We start from the raw sequence: 20,444 nt of genomic DNA on the forward strand, positions 1-20,444 counted from the left end.
TCTTCCTCCAGCTCCTGTCTGACGGTAAAGCTGTGAACCCTCCTCACCAAGTGTCTCCAAGGCAACATCCATCACTTCATCTCCAACACATTCTTTTGCCGGAGACATCTGTAAAATGCGACGTGACAGATGCTTGTTAGTGCAGCATGTTGGACATTTGTACAGCATCTCTCCCTCACTCACATCAGGTAACTGAGCAGCTCCACTCAACAATCAGTGTGTGTGTGTGTGTGTGTGTGTGTTTGTGTGTTTGCTTTGATGCTATTAAACACAAGGAGCTGGTTAATGTTCTCCCACTGGTACACCCATGCTAAACGTGCATTTGAATGTGACTCGATTGTTTGTGTAGGCTGCTGTAATTATGTTTTGGTGAGAGCGACGGCAGGATTTTATTCCTGAGTGCGGCTGATATTTATGCGTCCCTATCTACCGGTAGTTATTATTGGCAGCGGGGACTCTCTGGGGTTAGTGCATCGTCCTTTGCTATTTCTGAGTATATTGTATGTGGAGTCTATTTTTTCACGGTTGCCATGGTAACCATTGTATTTGTGGTGGCAGTGATTGGTGCTGCTGGCCGAGCAAGACCGCTATTTTTATCACGAGTCAACACCTGATACACACGCGCACACACACACACACACACACACACACACACTCCTGCATTCAGACGCACACATACATGTATACTTCACACAACATGCTAAAACCACACGACATTCTCGCACTATTGATTCTCTGGCATGCAGCGCTTTAGACGCACCATGTGTTAGACAGGCGTGAGTGTGTTTCCCATCTTTCCTCAGTGTTGCCAGACATCTTGAGACATCTTCACCATGACAACAGTTGTAATCGCTGGCCATTAAAACTCTCCCCCCAACTGCACCATGTTTGTCTTATGTTCTGCTGTCCTGGCATGTTTCATGATGGAAATATTGATGGGAGGAGACAGATGATGTTACACTGTAACCAGTCAGGTTTACAACAAACCCTTCAATTAAAGGGGCAATGTTTGTATGTCTGATATTTAAAGGTAAAATGTTTTTGGATGGTGAGACTGTGGATAAAAAATGTACTATTCTGAATGGTTTTCAATGATGACGAGATCTAGACGTTGGGCTGTGACTATCATCACAATGTTTTTTTTAAATGATCAGTTATTCAATATTTCATTTATCAGTATTTAAAGTCATCAAAACCTTAAGAAATAAAATCAAACAGTCCAAAACATAAAGATATTCAATGTTCTATCGTACAAAACAAGGTCTAGAGTTTGAGTTTAGAGTAAGACCCATAGGAAGTTACATGTGCATTCACACAAACATTTGCACATGTGCAAACAACCTACTTTACGTGCATGTGCTACTTGATGCATTAAGTACATTGATGTGTGAGCTGAAGCTAAAAATAGTAAATATTACAACAAGAAGACCTCTGTTCTCATGGTTACTCAACCTATGACATCACTATTACAAGTTTATTACTGGACTTGATTAATAGATCAATTCATGAGAGGTGCTGAAAATGTATAAAAATGCTTTTTAGCGGTTAAAGAGGTGCAAGGCCTCATCTCCATGAAATGCAAATCTTACACGTGTTATCACGGGGGGGAACCTTACAAATGCAAATGAAAAACTATCCAGGACTCTGCAGCTCCACTGCCTGCTCCTTCAGCAGAGTAGCCCTACCCGTAATAGCCCAGATTTCATTGTCCTCTGCAGACAGAGCAATGAGATGGACTGTATATGAAAAAGATCACCGTGGCAACAGGAGCCCCAGTTTGAGGAGCTGGGATTGTGGAGGCTGAGGCCTAATCAATGCCTCACAGTCTCAGTGAATCTCGTACTGGAGCACACTTTAATCCATGAAATTACTACTTTAATCATCGCTGGCTGACAGAAATAAATGAATTGGGAGAGGAACAAGAAGAAAGCAATTCGATAGGAGGTTGGTGGAGCGTTTTTTCACATGCAGGGATTTATGAGTGCACACTGAGAGTTCACTCGGAGGCTGTGTGTTAAGCGTATAGGAAAGAGATTGACCATTTATCCCTGAATATTTCTACAACAAATAAACAAGGGGCATGTCACACAATGGAAAACAGGTCAGAATTCAATCTGAAAAAAGTAGGAAACCACTGTTTGATCCTCATGATTACATGGTGGCCTTACAGGGATGCTTGGTTTAGGGTGAGGAGAAGTCATTTTATCACCTCCACCAAGGAGGTTGTGATTTCATTGGCGTTTCCTTGTTTGTCTGATAATTAGCAGCATCACACACAAACAACTGGACGGAGGATGCTACACAGATCAAAGAACAAATTCAATTTCGGGCTGATCCATTTCAGGGGTCAGATCCAGGATTTTTTTTTTCACTTGGGGGTTTTACAACATATCCGTGGATTCCTCAGAGAATAATTTATTGATCTGAGATGAAGAAAATCAGGAATGTTTAGGAGTAATAAATGTAGCAGCTTGACAGAATTTTAGATGGTTGTTGGGCCTTGGTGGAGGTAGGTGCTCTACTAAGTGCGATTCTATATACCTAAATCAAACACGAATAGGGAATTTAACAAACTTTCAGGTTTAGGTCTGCAATGTGACATCTTATTAGTCTTGAGCTTCTTTCAAGTCTGCCCCCGCTTAGTGAAAAAACTAAACACATAAGTGTCTGGCAACACAGCTGCAAAGAGACAATCCCCGGCAGTGACATCTAAACAAAATACAAAATGAATCAATTCAGCTTGTCAACAAACTGCTACAAGATACTTAACACATAGGCTAACAAGTATCCAAATTTTTTCTGTTTGGAGGGGGAAGTAATCATGTTGGAATAATGCTCAAACAGTCCCGGGGCTTAATAATGGGTGGTCTTCCTTTTCTTTCTGATTCTGCAGACAGTGTTTGAATGCAGCATCACTCAGCCACACATCCAATAACGCTCAGCTGTTTGAGCTGAGTATGTCAGCCAAATATATATTTTCATGCTAATAACAACAATATTTCCCTCATATCAATTTCCTTATTTCTTAAGGAGTAATAATAATACACTCTGGACACTAGGACCCTGCAAAGGCAGCAGCTCTAGGACGTTATTTCTCACTGCCTCCTGCTCCATCTCTGCAGTCACTGTGTGTGAGTGGATGGGGGGGAGGGGGGGGAGTGTGGGGGGGGGGGGGGGGGGGGGGGGGGGGATGAGGCAGAGAGTGAGCTGGTGTCTCAGCTTTGCAAACATTTACATCAGCATCGCTTCAGATGCATCCTCGCCCGCCACAGCTGTAGCCATCCAGGGAGGAGGATGCACGAGGCAGATGAAGGTACGAGAAGGGAAACGAGCTCTTGCAGTGGCGAGAACCTCAGCAGCATTCACAAGGTAGAGTGATTGATGTCCACTGTGTGCCTCAGCAGTGGGAGCTGAAGCAGGTTTTCATCCTCAGAGACCAAAGCTGCAGACAGCTGTAGCAGGGAATACTCTGATCCAGGAACATAATGCTATCTTGCCTTCTTCTCTCTCTCTCTCCCTCTCCCTCTCTCTGTTTCTTACCATCACGCAAACCTTATCCTCTCCACATTTTCCTACTTGTTCTCATCCACCTCTTCTTCTTCTTATCGGCTGAGTATATTCTGTCGAGCGCAAGCAATAGATCAAATCTGGAATGTGATGTATAAACCGTGGCCCTTGATTTATAGAGTGGGTGTAAATGCATTAATGATTAATATATAAAAATGAGTAGGCGTTAAGACATGACTAAACCAGACAGGAGGGTTGAAGTGAATTGGTAATACCCCTATGTGGGATTTAGAGACACTGCTCACTGAGGGAAACCATTCTCAGGTGAGGAGGGAGGTTAGAGCTCAGGTTTTAGCCTGATTCGTGCCATTATCAATGTAGACAGAACAACCTGGGCTTTGGTTACATCTCGAGAACTCATTGCAGCAGGCAAATGGGTTTTTGCTTGATCTGACATATATACAGCAGCAGCCACCCATGTCTGTTTGTTGCCTGTTACAGCTATAGGCACAGTTAATATGCAGCCAGCCTCGGTAACCCTTCGAATACCCTAAGCTTTCCCAGCTGAAACAATAAATCCACTCATCCTTCCTCAGTGGTAGTGGCAGACCTCATGTCGTGTCAAAACCTCACACATTGAATTTGGACATACACATATATGGGGAACATACTTATGAGGCCTCCCTGCATTTGACGACTGTTTATTTCTTTCGGAGTAGCAGCCAACCACTGTCTAAGATTAAACCCTCAGTGTATACGTATTTCTATATGAGTCCACGCATCTGGTGAGGATGTTATGGAAAAGGTCTGTTATGAATGTTTTGGGGGAATTAGCTTGGATCCATGCATTGACAGGATGTGTGCATGAGAAGTCCAGACTGGATGCGATGTAAAAAAAAAACATATATGCATCTTCTAAGAGTACGAGTTGATTGTCAAAATGCATTTTCAAAGTGATGACTGCAGATAAATGAACCAGGTTATGTTCAAGTAGCTCAACTTGCATCATGATTTAGGATAGTTCATATCCTGCAGCTCTGTCAGCATATTACTAAATAGGTTGAAAAATGTGTAATGAATTGAGTTGATTGGTTTGAGTGCTTGTATTGGATTATTATTATTAGCTAGATGGCCTGAACAGGGATCAGAGAAGTTGAGGGGGATTTTATAAATCTTCATTAGCATGAGCAACCTGATTGGTTGGATTAGTTCATATGACCCAGAAGTGCTAATAAGAGGTTGCCTATGACATGAATACATAACAAAAATAAAAAAGCCACTGCATCTGTAAAGGCCATCACCAGCCAGGATTGTCTAAGTGTGCAATATGATCATGTCCAATATAACTATATATAACTAACCTAGTGTTTTAATTTTAGATTTTTGTATTTATATTTATAGACTGTAATGTCTCTACTTGTCTGTATCTTTCTATTTTTTCCACTGGGACACTGTGCATTGACAATAAAGGCATTGGAATGAATACAAATTGTAATAAACACTCACCGTTTATTTTCCCATGTTTCTCTCCTGTTTTTAGGTTGGCTTGTAACCGATCGCAGACTTGAAGATTTTTATAAAAGGGCATGAATCATAAGCTCTAAACCTCCAGACAGGCACATCCTCTTACTGCAGAAGACCAGGCAGCTTTTGACCTCGTTTCCAAGCCGCTGCTTTCTGGCCGTACTTCCTGGCTTTGAAGGATGGGTGATGGGCCTGTGACTGATCCTGCCCGCCCGCCTTGTCCCACCTTTCAATGGAACCGATGTGGAACTCCTCCCACTCGCCTCCACAGCTCGTATCCAACATGTCTGCCTCCTCTCTGCCCGAGGGCTGGGCTCTGTCCCAGTCGCTAGCCCTGCTAGCCATGCTGCTCATGGATCTGCTGGCGGTGGTGGGTAACGCGGCCGTAATGTTGGTCATTGCCAAGGCGCCACAGCTCCACAAGTTTGCCTTTGTCTTCCACCTGTGCGTGGTGGATCTGCTGGCAGCCCTGGTGCTGATGCCCCTTGGTATGCTTTCCAGCCGGGCGTTCTTCGGGGAGGCCCTGTGCAGGAGCTACCTCTTTCTCAGTGTGTGCCTGGTCAGCGCTGCCATCCTCTCCATCTCTGTCATCAATGTGGAGCGTTATTATTACATCATGCACCCCATGCGATATGAAGTAAAGATGACTGTTGGCCTGGTAGCGTCAGTGCTCGTGGGGATATGGGTCAAAGCCCTGGCCATGTCTGCGCTGCCGCTGCTTGCCTGGTTCTTGCAAGGTGGAAGAACGCCGCTTCTGGAGAGTAGTGGGGTTGGAGGAGGAGGAAGTGGGGCAGTCCCATCTCCCCCTGCTCAGGGTCACAGGCGCTGCTCACTGCACTGGACGGGGGGAGGGTCAAACCGCTTGGCCTTTATGGTCCTCTTCACCCTGGTGTATTTCCTGTGTCCAATTCTGGTCATTCTTGTGGTGTACTGCAATGTCTTTAAAGTGGCTCGGGTAGCTGCCATGCAACACGGGCCTCTGCCAACCTGGATGGACACTCCTCGTCGCCAGCGGTCAGAGTCACTCAGCAGCCGTTCCACTATGGTTACCAGCTCTGGGACGGGGACAGGGACAGACAGAGCGACTCCACAGCGCCCCTTTGGGGGAGGAAAGGCTGCAGCTGTGTTAGCGGCAGTCGGGGGGCAATTCCTCTGTTGCTGGCTGCCCTACTTTACTTTCCACCTGTATTCAGCACTGGCTGCCAGCCCTCCAGCTGCACTGGCCTCTCTGGAGGAAGTGGTCACCTGGATCGGCTACTTCTGCTTCACCTCCAATCCCTTCTTCTACGGCTGCCTCAACAGACAGATCCGGGAGGAGCTGGGCAAACATCTTCCCTGCCTGTTTCGTCGAGCAGGGATCGACATCGAGGACAGACTGCCCAGCCGCGAAGGATCCATCGAGGAGAATTTCCTCCAGTTTCTTCAGGGTACCGGCTGCAACTTGGATCCTCAAAACTCTCACAGCACCTCCAGCCCAAAGGGGGAGGCCTGCTGCCCTGTGACACCGTCCCAACCACTTGAGCCAGCACAGCCCATACCCATTGATTTCCGTATCCCTGGACAAATTGCAGAGGAGACTTCAGAGATTATTGAGAATGAACAGGGGAAAAACAACCATATGTATACAGAAAACTAAGTTATTAATGTCTTTCTTTCCTAAAATTAAGTATCATTTGGGTCATTCAGATGTAAAGTGTTTCAGGAAAACATGCCTTTTCTATTTCTACTGAGAGCTGTCCAGCAGGTCGCTCAGTGAAATGACTTTATAATTGTATCGTTGAATCGCTGCACTTTGCCTCATCAGATTTCATCTAGTCACTGTGATACAGTCAAATGCATTTGTTTAAAATTTATTTCTGCCTGTTGCTCATGACCAGGGAAATAGATAAAAAAACAAAACACAACTGCATTTTGGCCTACCACACAATCGCTCAGCTCTGTACAGTAAATGTCTCAGTGAATTAACACTGATGTAACTTCTTAAAATTAAAAATAACATGTAAGAGCAACTAGTACTTGTACTAAACGTTTTAAGAATATCTCTTTTGATCTTGGATGAATCAGCACATGCTTAAATACACTGGTGATGTTCTGCTATAGGACGATTTGCCTAAAGACACCAACATGTTCATAACCGTTGATTCAATCATTTTGAGACTGTGTCAATTTGAACATTTTTAGAAAGAATTTTGTAAATTACTGCAAGAAAAATGACATCAGAGAGGACGACAAGAAAATACAAAAATTAATTTGTGTGTGTCCATTGGAGGAGAATGAGAATTGATCGATTCAAATCGATTGGTGTTCATCAGTGATAACGCTACTCTAACCCTTAAACCAATCTGATCATATTAGATTAGGAGGCAAACATATTGTGGCCTAACTCTCATTGAATCACGAAAAGTTGTTAACAGACAATCTTCAGAATTTTGTTCTCCTTTTCTTTTGGTGAGGGTCCAATCATTCTTCTTTAATTTCCTACAAAACCAGATCTGTTGTGACTCGGTTTAGGGTGTGGGTTTAATCTCTTACGGGTCACCAAGCTTTCTGCCATGTGATGTATTTAACAGTATATTTGGATACAGACCTTAATAACCAGTATTCTATTGATGCACTGCATTGCATTAAAAAAATTATCCTAATTTTTGCATTATGTTAAATGTACCTAACTGTTTGTTATGTTTAGTAAAACTGTATAAGTTTGGGCTGTGTGTTGCAATTGGACACACCCATTTTCCTTTAAAAAAAAAAATTATAAGTAAGTGTAAGTATTTGTCATTAGTTTCATCTCAAGGAGGCTGATGTATTTTGACACGTATGCAGTAGCTGCCTTCTTTGTGTGTTTTTCAGCTGTGGAAAGTTTTTATCCAGGAAGGAGAATACATGATTCTTTGACTACCGTGCTCATCAGGGGTTTTACAGGACCTCAGATGCTGGGAAATTAATCAGCAGCCCATGGGCAGTTCCATGTCAAGTGTGACTCCTGCACACTATTCTAATGTTGTAAGGAGACTAAGGCCCTGTCCACACTAATGAATATATTTTACCTTTTCCTTTTCAGTCTCTTTTTGATCTCTTGTTCCTCACACAAATGGTGTTTAAAGTCGCAAAAGCTTTTTACAAACACCTTCCAAACTCTGGGATGGCATCACAGCTTACGCATGTCCACTGTTGCTTTGTAGTATGACCAGCAATGTAGTATGAACAGCAATGGCGAATATAGAATATAACAGTGACCGGCCACTTTTAGAACTCTGGTTCCTGAAGTAATGCATTTTCTTCATTGACGTTTCAGAAAATCCTTCTAAAAATACTTAAAGCCTGGAACCGGACCAACGAGCTACCAATTGAATCATGACCGTACAACATTTGATACGGAACAAAACAAATATTGTAAAATAGAAAACTCAAAGGGTACAAGACTGTGTAGGCACTACACATCCCATCAACCATTGCAAACGATCCCTTTCCAATGACTTCTAGCATGCTTCTACTTGAATTTAATCTTTAAGTTGTCATTTTCACTCAATCAGGCTCTTACCCTCATCTCCAAAATAAAAAGAAACACAGCATGTTAGAAAGAGAAATCATGGTTGCTCTGTGCTAAACGCAATGTAACACTGACCCATCTGATCCAACCCAACGTGATTTTCATGGTTTACAAGTTCTATGCAGCAAGCTCCACTAATCAAAGCCTTTGCTATTACTCTGGAGGATGGTGGGTAGTTTAGTATTTCTCCTTGACATTGCGCCTAAAACATGTTTTTCCTAAAACGCAGTTGATATCAAACAGACTTGTCTACAGGAGCATATAACATCGTTTCACGGTCTTGTAGTTTGTGGTAAATCTACTTTGATGGATGGTTAAAATATAATGGCTCATTAAAAAAACTCTATTAAGAACAGGAATGGTATTTTTACTTCTGGAACCGCGCTGTTGAGCTTTACATACTGGTTGACAGGAGAACAGCTCACTGAGCATCTTCACAATGCTCTTCTCTGGTCTTTGACGGATTGTCGATGTAGACTCTATCGACATGCTTGTTGTCATTTCTGTGTTCCCATCTGGACGGAAATATTTATAAAAAGAAAGTTTGAGGTGAGAGATATTTTTTTTTAAACGGAGGGGAAAATATCCGTTCAAAAAAACATCCACAGTAGTGAAGACAAGGCCTCAAAACGATGTGGTTTCTTGTTGAGCTTTTATTAGAAATGAAGGTTCAGATTTTGCTATGTTTTTTAGCTTGAGTTTGATGATGAGAGGAATTTGTACTTTATAGCAAATAGTTAGGGATTCAGATGATAAACTGTGTGTGGAGATGTATGACTGAAACAACAGATCCTTTATTAATATGGACACAGGGTTATTAAGATTTTTTTTACAGATTCCTTTGAGTGGCAAAGCCAAAACCGAATTAAAGCTCACTGAGCTCGATCCCTCCTTTTCATCACTTCTAAATATCCCAAACTGTGAATGACTTTGAATGTTTGTGTTACGATTTCATTGTTTTTTTTTTTTAAATGCTGTGATTGAACTAAAACAACTTCCATTGTACTGCAATGAAATGAATGTGTGTAGAAAAAAAACATGGCTAAAACATGAGTGAGAGATGCAGATGTAATAAAGACTTTCTATGTTTGTAAAACATTTACGATGCACTCTCATAATTTTACAGATAGATAGACAGATAGAGAGATAGATAGATAGATAGATAGATAGATAGATAGATAGATAGATAGGCCTCACACCTTTACGATGGACCTCAGTCAAGCCGCCCCCAGCTTTGTCAGGCTCTGCCATCCCCATGGCAATTATACCTAGTGACATTTCTCAGAGCGCTGGTGGGTGGTGGGAGGAGCTTGCTCTATTCGGAATCCAACAAGACACTCATGTGTGTGAATTCTTAAAATATATTATCTCAACTTAACCAGAGCTGACACTTTGTTATTTTGTCACAAACTGAACTGAAATAATCCTTCATTTGCTGTTGGTTAGAATGACCTTTTTGTTATTTCCATATAATCTTAGAATACTTAGATTGATGCACACCTTACATTATCTCCTTATTATTTTCCTAAATTGTATATATGTTGTAAAATGTTAATATACTTACATCTTGTTTTACTAGCTTTTAAATTGCAAAACCCTAGCTTTTGATTAACTGGCACGTGTCATGTGTCAAGATAAAAACTAACGGCCACTAGACGATATTTTCCTACAAAGGATGTTGTTAAATGTAGGACATGGCTTGTTAAAGGATTTGAAGGGCCTATAATAAGATACAGGACAGGAACAGTATGACTGTCAGTGGAGGTAAAGAGTCTCGAGCGTAAACCAGGATAAACAAGTGAGACGTGAGCATTCAGCTGGAGGGAACATTTGAAATCACTCCCTTGGATAGACGTGGTGTTAATACAGCTTATTTGTGGCCCAGATCCGGCAGAAAGGAAACTTCAATTCCCCATAATGAGCATGTTGGGATACAAAGGGGACAGATATAATTGGACCTTTACTGTCACTTATATATAAAACTATTAAACTACAGTTATAGGAGACTGTGACTTTAGCAAGCCTCAGTGAATCTTGTCTCTCTCTGTGTGTGTGTGTGTGTGTGTGTGTGTGTGTGTGTTCACCTCTGGACACAGCAGGCGGCGCCTCTCAGAGTTTTGGGAAAAAACTGAATTTACATCAAAACAAAATTCAAACAAAAACCTGCGCAGCTGAGCGAAAGGTGAACACGACGCTTTGTTAGCTCAGGCTAACTTTTACTAATGTTTATTAGTTAGTACATCGAGTTGACCGATATTATAACTGACTAATCAAGTGACTTATTGTTGACGTTTCACTGTCACATGTTTAACGAACGCTAGTGAACAGCTAACTATTTGACTAACTAGTCGGTGTAACTTCAGCTAAGGAGAAGCGTGTTAGCTATGTGAAAATAAACAATAGCCGCTTGTGTGGAACTTCCCAGAAACAATAAGGAAACTGTCGAGGAGGAAGCTCCGTGGTTCAGCTGGCTAGCTTAGTAGCTAACGGACTAACACAAACTCACAGTACAGTGTTGTCACTGTGTGTTTTCAGGCGGACATCTCTCCTGTGTGCACCTGCTACGAGCTGCTCCTCAACATGTCCGGTGGTGAGTGAACCAGCGGGGACACGGTGCTAACATCTGTCAACCATCACACAACACACACACTGAGTCAGTGTCACAAAACAACAACACAACCTCAGTCTGAGCCACAGCAGGACTGAGTGACGCAGCATCATCACATAGATAGATAGATAGATAGATAGGAAGATACTTTGTTAATCCCGAGTTTCACAAAAAATATGAGACACAAGAGCATAATAATAACAAACGGGTCAAGAATCAGTTCACTGCCCTGAACTGACACAGAAAAATAGTTTAAAAAAACTCATTCAAACGATTATAAAAAAAGTAAGGACAGTGTATGTATTACCTGCAAACCATGTAAACTAAAGTTTAGAGACAATCATTTAATGTGAAGCTATAAACACCCACATTTTATCATTTTAAGTTACTTTTGTTTCCCCCGAGAGACAATAACAGGCCGAGGGCTGGAAAGGCAAAAAATGACAAAGACTGGATAAAAGTCTGAAGTAGATCGATTATGTCTTATACCTTCTCACTGAATATTGGACCTATTTTCTTTTGCTATAATAATGTATTTTGTTTTATTTTGGCGCCCTAACTTTACGATGTTTATTGTGTTTATTCATTTTCAGTGTTAAAGTAGAACAATGCCACCATGCACAGGTCACAGGTTTTTGTTGGAAACAGTTGGGTGCAGGAGTTCATCAGAAATCCCCTTCATCCAGTAGTGTTTGGCGATTAGCAGAAGTCTTGCTAATAGATGCAATGACTTTTATTTTGTTGCAATATGCTGCATGATACTTATTTATTCTTATGCATAGGCTTGGTAAAGACAACATCTGTATGCAAGTTGTGTGCGGTTTAATCTAATTAGGGAAAAATATACTTTGTTCTGTTTGGTTGGATGCAGTTTTATTCTTTATGCATTACTTCTCAGATGGCTTTAGATGGAAAGAAAGAATAAGCAATTATTTTTGGGTCGCTGCAATAAAATAACTGAACTCCTTAACTTTCCAAGGAATGAAGAAAAGGAACAAGCAGCTGGTGATATGCACAGTGGTCTCGTTTTTGGCTAACGGGTGTGCTGACAGAGAGCTTAAGCAGCAGAGGCAAATACCATAACTAACAGGGAGGAATAATCGCCTCGTGTTTCCTGGTAAGGTTTCTCGTTTTATCAGAATGCAGGAAATATTTATGGGGTAGTGATGTTTTTTTCTTTTAGACTAAAGTAAGCGTCCGTTATTATCATTTTCTGCTGTTACTGCACCAGATGATGAGTCATCTTCCTCAAAAAGCAGGTCAGATTTCAGAAGAAGCTGGAGACACTCAGAAACTAGACTTTATCAAAGTTGGCAAAGAAAGATTTGGACTTCAAACTATTTTGTCTGTTGCCAACAAGATGTAATCTCTTTGCAAGATGCAGATCTTTTATTATAAAGAATAACTATAGTTATAGATTGTTGTGTTTCTCAGATTGATTATAGTAAAGCTAACATAACAACTGTGTCTGAACATCTTAATCTGCTTTGTTACTTCCGTGAAGTCCTAGTTGTTTTGTCAGAGGATTATAGTTGAAAAACTGTATGAATAGTTTGACATTTTTTTGTGCTGAGGAGATGTAGATGATGTAACAGAAATCTTGTTCTCAGAGGAGACCATATTTTCTTCTACCACTAGATGGGGGTCTTTACACGTGTTTATGACTTCTCTGTGTAGTAATGGAATCCAGATGCTCTGGAACTCACTTTTGAGATATTCACCAGTCTGTCTTCCAAAATCAGTAATAACAGTAGATGCAATACAGTTTTAAAATATAGATTCATAAACAACATTTTATTTAATGTATGCCCCTGGAAATCAAATCAAAAAATGTTGTATTTTGAAAAGTCAAATGAGTGCTCATAAGAACCCAGACAAGAAAATGTTTGATGAACCGTTCATAGAGTTTGATATGAGTTTGTTTAATATGACGTGTCAGTGGCACAAAATGAAGAAGTGTCAGGAAAAGCTAATATCCCCTTTTTGTTTTCTTGATCAGGGTCTGCTAACTTTGAAAGTGTGTGTGGTTTCTGTACTTGTATATGTTAGTGTGTATTGACAATTATAAATGTTCCTTCACTACAGGAACTAGATGAAAGAGAGTAGTGAGCGGACTGTACTCCTTACAGGGGTTGCTGCTCGCTGGGCATTGGTTGTCACTATTTATAATACTTTATGTCAGGCGGGTCTCTCCTTTGTGTGTTTAGGCTCACTCTGTCTCCCCTCAGAATTTTCCAGCAAAGAACATTGGGAGTTCACCAGTCAGCTTACACGCTTATCTGCTTTCACTGCTTATCCACACCGACCATTGCTTATTCTTTGCCATTTTTCGGCACTTATCATCTTGGATCCACTGTGTTTGTTCCACTTCCTTTGGCTGAGCACACAATCACAGGATCTGATTGTTATTTTTAGATGAATGGAAAAAACTTTTGTCCTTCGCTCACCTTGGCACTCAGCTGGCGGGGTGTAGTCAGTGTTCAGGCTCGCTGGCTGTGATGCTAGTTACACACTGGGATCTGGGTTGCCCTCCTCTGTGGCTGCTTTTCACTGCATTGGCTACACGAGGCTTGTGCCCAGGTTGCTAGGGCAACCAAGGAGGATGGCCCTCAGCAGGGGCTGGGGAAGCCTCAGGCTGCCTCTCAGCTCGTCACTGTGCAGCACGCCGGCCGATCTGCTGTTGGCTGGGAGGAGGAGCCAGCTCTGCAGTGGAGCGTCTTCCAGCCCAGTATGGTTCCTGCCTCCCCTCTGCCCCACCATGAGACAGAGCTCCAGCATTAGAGCCCCTCCCTCCCTCTGCTGGCCACTGCGCCGCTCTGACTCTTACTGCTCCAGTGATAGCAAGAGCACAACTGGCAAGATGTCATCCTCTTCCTCCACCTCCAATGGACAAGGGAAGCCTAAACCTAAATCCCCCTTTCGCAAAAGGGGGAGTCTGCAGAGCACCACCATTCCTGGTGAGTGGGTGTGAGTGGATCCCTTAGAAAGAGAGAGATAATGCTTGTTTCATGAATGAAGGTTCGGGAAAATACACAGATGCTTTTGTTGTGATATTGAAGAATTGATGCTGCTCCACAATGAGCAATAACACTGAGATATGAGTTTACAGATGTTGCTACAACTTTAGTTTGTGTACGTTTTGGTTTAAAGCTTTGATTTCATTTATTTAGCATTCAGCGTGAATGCTAAAACTGTAATTGTAATGCACATATCGCTTTAGGAATATTTTTTCAAATAATACTCATGAAACTGTGCTAATCTATTCGTAATTACTAATATTATTATATTTTTGATTAACCAGTTCATTGTTGAGTGTATGAAATGTCCACCTGGACTAGAGCACTCAGAGCCCATCTAGTCAGTCAGTTGCTACCCTTGTTACTGGTGAGGTATGACTTAAAAATATTTAGCATTTTAATTTGAAAAAGTTCAGCTCTCTCTAAAAGAGACGTGAGAAGCTCACCCCTTAATGTGGCCCCTCTGCCCTCCTGTTCATCAGCCATCTACTGGTGATGGTCTCTCCTTCTCTTATCAGCTCGGTTCAGACAGAGCAGTGAGGTCGTTTTATCTTCATTCGTGTCATCGTGACGAAAATGTCCTCGTACTTTTTGGTCAGGAGAATATGCAGTGACGTTGTAATATTATGATGTCAGTGGTGGATCTGAGTGTTTGCTACTTCAGCAAAGGTTTATTAGCATTTTATCAACCCTATAATATTCAATCAACATCCCATATATAACAACAATTGCAAATTTGTGTTAAATTAAAAAAAATTGCAGCTCGTCACAATTTTTTTTTTATAGTTTCGAGATGCCAATTTGATTATTTGGATTTAGCTACTTTTATTACATGCATATATAATTATGGTTATTAGTTACAGGATTAATATGACATATTAAGTTTTGCGTGCTGTTGACATTGATAGAACATATTTATCACAACAGGCCTTCCTCTCTCTGGGATATGGTATGTCAATGTTATGCTAGTTTCAGTTGACAGGGTGTTTGATGGACCTTGCAGCGTGATAGGAGTCGGGCCAAATAATGCTAGCTCTGTGATCACCTTTTGAAGTTCTTACTAACAGGTCTCTGTGGACAGAAACTACAAAGCTGGACCAGCGATTTATCTGCGCAGTAATTAAATGTTAATATTGATTTAATTTGAAGCTGCAGCCAGAGTGGCACAAACGTTGAGGGTTTGGACGCTACAGCAGATCTCCAGCAGTAACTCACGTCGACACACAGTATATTGTATTTGCTGAGAAAGCCTGTCTTTGCTGCAGTCATAAATAACTTAGAGGTCTCTCCATCCATGCAGTCATTTAAGTCCTCTCAATTAGTCGCTTGGCTGAGCCCTCTGCACTCCCAGTCCATCATAAGAGCCACATGTAGGCTTCCCATTATAGTTCCACCATCTGACCACGCCGTTCCTATTCGCATTCTTGATGCCAAATTGCCGCAGTAGAAAAATCCACCGTCGATGCAACTCTAGCCGTTTGAACCAATGAACTGGAGGCTTCAACATTCCCTCTGTTCATTCTTGCAGCATCACCAGAAATAGCTCAGCTCTGTGGCATCTGTCTTTTCAAGAACCTCAGAAGTTACATTTTTGTCCAAATATATTCTTATTTATTTGTGACAGATCTCTTTTTTTAAGTGTCGGCGTGGATTTACTGGTGGAAACAGTGATTGAAGCTCAGTCAGTTTTCTCATCTGCAGGAATCTGTCTCTGCCTGCAGGCTGCTCTCCCCCACTGGACCCTCATGGCATCACATGAAGCAGAATATATAATTGCATCGCTGTGCAGGCGAAAGTATATGACGTGATATATAGATGCTATTAAAGTGTCTTCCAGGGAGGTGAAAGGGAGTTCCTTTCTCCAGCGTAAATCAATGCTTCGCTTTCCCTTGGGATCTGATCAGATGCAGAGGCTCTTACCTTCATCACTAACTTGGTCTCTGATTTAACAATATACCGTGGGCAGTGAGCACATATATCCAAGCCGGATAGTCTAGCTTGTCAGATGTTCTGCTGGAACATATTTTTGTTCATTTTGAGTTGGCTTGTCAACTCAGTAACGTGAACAGACCTGGTATCCAGCCTCATTACATAGATGAGCCACTGTGGATTAGTAATAATAATGTGTAGAGAGTAAGAAGGCTCTCTGACATGTGCAATTTGTGAGCCATCACAATTTGCCCCTGACTTGAGCATTCAGTATTTGACAGCTGTACAATTCAATGCAAAAACTTGTTACAAGACACAAGAGCCGGACCAATATGGGTCTGATGCTGATTTAACAATGTAACCATGAACTTGAAAACATTAATATGGATCATGAACCATATCACCCCACAGTCACGTGACCCAGACATAGATCAGTGGGGGGCGGTCCTGAAACAGCCAGCTCTGCATTGGTCTGTCAGCTCTGTACCATCTGCAGTGGACTCACTCGCTCCACTACCTGAGCCCCATCTTGTTCTGGTTCATTATTAACCAGATATTCTGTCTCCTGTCGTTGCATTCCTCTGTCATGGCTTCCTTTCTTGGACTTGAAGTGTCTGTTCTGTCTCATGATTTGCATCATTACATCGTATCTGCTCTGTTCTGTTGCACCCACAGAGCTTTGTCACACTCACCACTGAATCATTAGCACATCTACACAATGTTTCCATATGGACTTTAACCTGCACAACTAGCCCACACACACACACACACACACACACACACACACACACACACACACACACACACACACACACACACACACACACACACACACACATCCACATACTAGAGTATAGACAAAAAAAGAAACATGTGACAAGGTAGCAGTCCCTGCCCTGGGCCACATACCCTCAGAGCTGTGGTTGTAAGGGTTATATCTCATTGAAGGTGTAACTGCTTAAAGGCTACAGTTGTGGAGTTTTTGGCTTCACCATTGAGAGTCCAAGCAGATCGTCGGTGCTTGTGCAGTTGAACCATATTATTAATATCGAGCCAGTTAAGAGATATTTGGGACTAACTTCAACTAAGGTATGGCACTAATGACTTTTGTAAAATGACGATGTCTATGAACCTTATGTGAAAACGGTAAGACCAGTGTATCTATGTGGAATTTTTATTTTTTTCATTATATCTTAAATTGTTCGTGGATATATATTAGTTAATTGTCTAATGACATGCTTTTCAGCGGTACATTTCAATAGTAGCACTTTTCCGTCTCACCACTAGAGGGAGTATGTGGCACAAAGATGCTGTTTAAGGCCGGACCATCAGTCTTAAACAAGTTGCTCGTTGTCAGTGTCTCAGCTCCTCGGCTGTTCTGCAGTCAGACATGACTGAGGATTTGTTGTCTTTGTGTTTGAGTGGAAAATTCCACAGCTCTTCTCCAGCTAAGTATAGCTTAGCTGCTTCCCGTATAGCAGAGCTAGTGTGTCAGCTCTGGAAAAGGGATTTTGGAGCACCAGGAACTAAGGCCTTGAAAGCTATCTCACCAACAGCTGGTTGGGGCTGGGCCTGTTGTTACTCGATGGGACCAGATAGTTAGCAAGGCCACTGTATCTGTCCTTTAACCGTCACCACAAACACACACACACACATACAGGGCAGCTATAGATTCAAAATTAGACAGGTGGAATGACATGAATTGCACACACATGCTGTCCACAGACTTGATGCAAACTCACACTCAGAGGAGGAAGGTGGGTGAGGTGAACTCTGGGTCAATCCAGTCACGCTTGACTTTCCATAGATAAAACACTCAATGAATTGAAACTCAATTCAATTCCATTCAAAAAGCATTATTTGTTCCCGGAGCACAATTCTCAATGTACTTGAATGACACATTAGCTGCATAGCTGCTTCAGAGTGTGTTAAAAGTATCGAAAGTTGAATTGAACCTTTTATTGCATCCCTCCACTGCAATTATAGCAAGCTAACAAGACACTAAATCAAAGCTTGAAGACCAGAGTATCACTAAGTAAAGACTGTTGTGCTTAGATGTGTTTGCATATACATGTGAGTCTGTATCAAAGTTCATAGTAACAGGACATTGTTATCAGAGGCCTCCCCATGTCTCCATGAAGCAACGCTCTTTTTATTACCTCTAGCTTTGGTTCCTGACACACCTTTAGGGCACGGATCTAGATATTAACACCTCAATGAACAAGCGAGCATGCTTAGCAACATGTTACATTGTTACATGTTGGTAGTGTCAAGTGACAAACTTCTCCTCTTTGCTATATTCAGATATGGTGAGAGCTGCACTGACAGTGATCGGTGACTGGCCCCCCAATGATTGGTGTGTGCATATGTGCGTGTCTGTATTTGTTTCGTTTGAGGTGTGTGACTTGCAGTGTGTGTACACGCTGGCTGCGTGTGTCTTTGTATGTGTTTATATGAGGCCTTCAGTGAGTTTTTGTGTGTGATGCACGACAGGGAGGATTTGCTGTTATGAGAACATTCCTGGTGGAGGTTTGGAGGAGACATACACAGAGTCGATCTGAATGTTGAGAAGCCTTGAGCCTCATGTTTAAACATTTTTCCTGGTTTATTCACATGGGAGTTTTCTTGCAGGGTTTCAGATTAGATGTGATTGACGTGGCCTTGACAATAATAGCAACTCAAGCAGACCACACCTGAGTGCTTTTGAGAAATTTTAAGAAATTTGGTACATACAGACATACATGGAATGTTATTTCAGTCCTTAACAGAAAGTCTAAACTTTTAATCTTCCCTAAAATGTACTCCTACACTTAAAGCTTTAATGGGATGAAAAAAATATTAGCTTACTGGCCTTTATGAAAGTCATGAACAATGTACCTAAAGGCTTTGAGAAGTTATTTTCTTATGGTTTCAGCATTTTTAGTTTTTCATAAATTATCATTAATCAATTTTTAAAAACGCTCTTGCAAAAATGGATAGTATATTTTATTTTTTATCTCTTCATATTTTTAGGTTGGGAATTTGAGTTAAATGCAAAAGTGGCATTCATCTCTAACCACATGTGTAGCTATGTAAAGCACGGAACCATGCAGTGTATTGACTGTGTGGTAAAGACCCATCTCTGTTTGCGGTTTTTAAGGGAAGTCTTGTGAAGTGAAAGGCTTGAAATAGATTGTTGATTTGCAGTGGTGCAGTAGACCTTGGCCGGGCAGTAAAACTCCTGCCCACTCAGTGTGCAGCAGAAAGGATTTGGAAACAGTGACAACCACATTTTAGGCTGATCATGGTCCTGGTTGCACTGACAGAGCAATGAGAGTATCGTGTATCTAGGTCACTTTGTTTTCAAACTCTGTTGGAAATGGGTAGGTGTTGATTGTGGTTAGTGGAGTATCTAAGATATTCCAGGATCTGGACAGAAAGTTTATTTAGCTCCTTAGAGTCATAACCAATATATCTTATAGGGAAAAAACTACAGTGTGACAGATACCAAGAACTCAGTTCATTCCTCACCTTCTCACCAGTTTCATTAAAAATGTCTCTCTGTTCCTGAACTACGATACACAAATCGATCCTTTCCCCAGATTTAAGAAGTGGAATTTGCAAATGAATATATTTCTCTACTTTCAAACTGGGCCCAATATTGGCTATATACTTTCCTCTTAATCTTGTGTCATGTAGTTTACATTGTTGGCTTGAGTCATTTGTTTGTCAATACTTGTTTGACTTCGATGTGAAAAAATTCCTGGACGATTTGCACATTGAAGTGTCACTTTGAAATTTCACAAGGAAATTGAAATTAAATAGGGGCTGAGCTGATTTCTCGTGCCCTGTGAAATACGGCAAACAGGCTTTCCTTGTGCCATACAGCAGTCATGTGAGAGAGGAAGGAAACAGTGTCCACTGGAGTCATGTGATCAGTAGAGAATGGCCACATTGCAATGTAGTTTTACCCACAATTATACATGTGTTTGTATACATCAGTATAACTAAGCACCTACATGTGCTTAGTTATACAGATGTATACAAACACCTACATGTGCTTAGTTATACTGATGTATACAAACACCTACATGTGCTTAGTTATACAGATGTTGACCTCACAGGCACGAGTGATCAGTTTTCAGACATTGATTTTCAACATCTGAAAAGTACATTTCTATCTATGCTTTATATCTTTTATATCTATATAATATATAATTGTTTAAATCATGAAAGAAAGAGAAGACAGAAACATATGGCTCATCAACCCTAAGCAGAATAAAAACTCTTGCATGTTCAAATATAAATTGATTCTATAAATTAAAAGCCA

At 41.4% G+C, this 20,444-nt stretch overlaps 2 protein-coding genes across 6 annotated transcripts in view; both read left to right on the forward strand.

Moving 5' to 3' along the window:
- The first annotated feature begins 5,263 nt into the window (after window positions 1–5,263).
- On the forward strand, window positions 5,264–6,667 carry LOC128456141 (G-protein coupled receptor 61-like). Its single transcript, XM_053440212.1, has one exon. It carries the CDS (start codon window positions 5,264–5,266, stop codon window positions 6,665–6,667), a length of 1,404 nt encoding a protein of 467 aa, XP_053296187.1.
- Window positions 6,668–10,632: 3,965 nt separating this feature from the next.
- The window catches only part of LOC128456093 (AMP deaminase 2), a 28,210-nt gene continuing 18,398 nt past the window's right edge, over window positions 10,633–20,444 (forward strand). Inside the window, exons 1-2 of one of the 5 annotated variants that reach the window (XM_053440164.1) lie at window positions 10,633–10,763; window positions 11,117–11,171. In XM_053440164.1, the coding sequence (XP_053296139.1) occupies window positions 11,162–11,171 (10 nt within the window). In that variant the 5' untranslated portion in view covers window positions 10,633–10,763; window positions 11,117–11,161. Of the gene's footprint in view, window positions 10,764–10,892; window positions 11,172–13,776; window positions 14,147–20,444 lie in introns of those variants that run through there. The other 4 variants (XM_053440173.1, XM_053440143.1, XM_053440150.1 and 1 more) reach the window with 4 other exon arrangements.

Source organism: Pleuronectes platessa, chromosome 2, assembly GCF_947347685.1.
Source record: "Pleuronectes platessa chromosome 2, fPlePla1.1, whole genome shotgun sequence".
NCBI lineage: Eukaryota > Metazoa > Chordata > Actinopteri > Pleuronectiformes > Pleuronectidae > Pleuronectes > Pleuronectes platessa.

Coding starts and splice junctions, on each gene's coding strand:
- LOC128456141 (XM_053440212.1), top strand. CDS start 5,264: ATGGAACCGATGTGGAACTCCTCCCACTCGCCTCCACAGCTCGTATCC.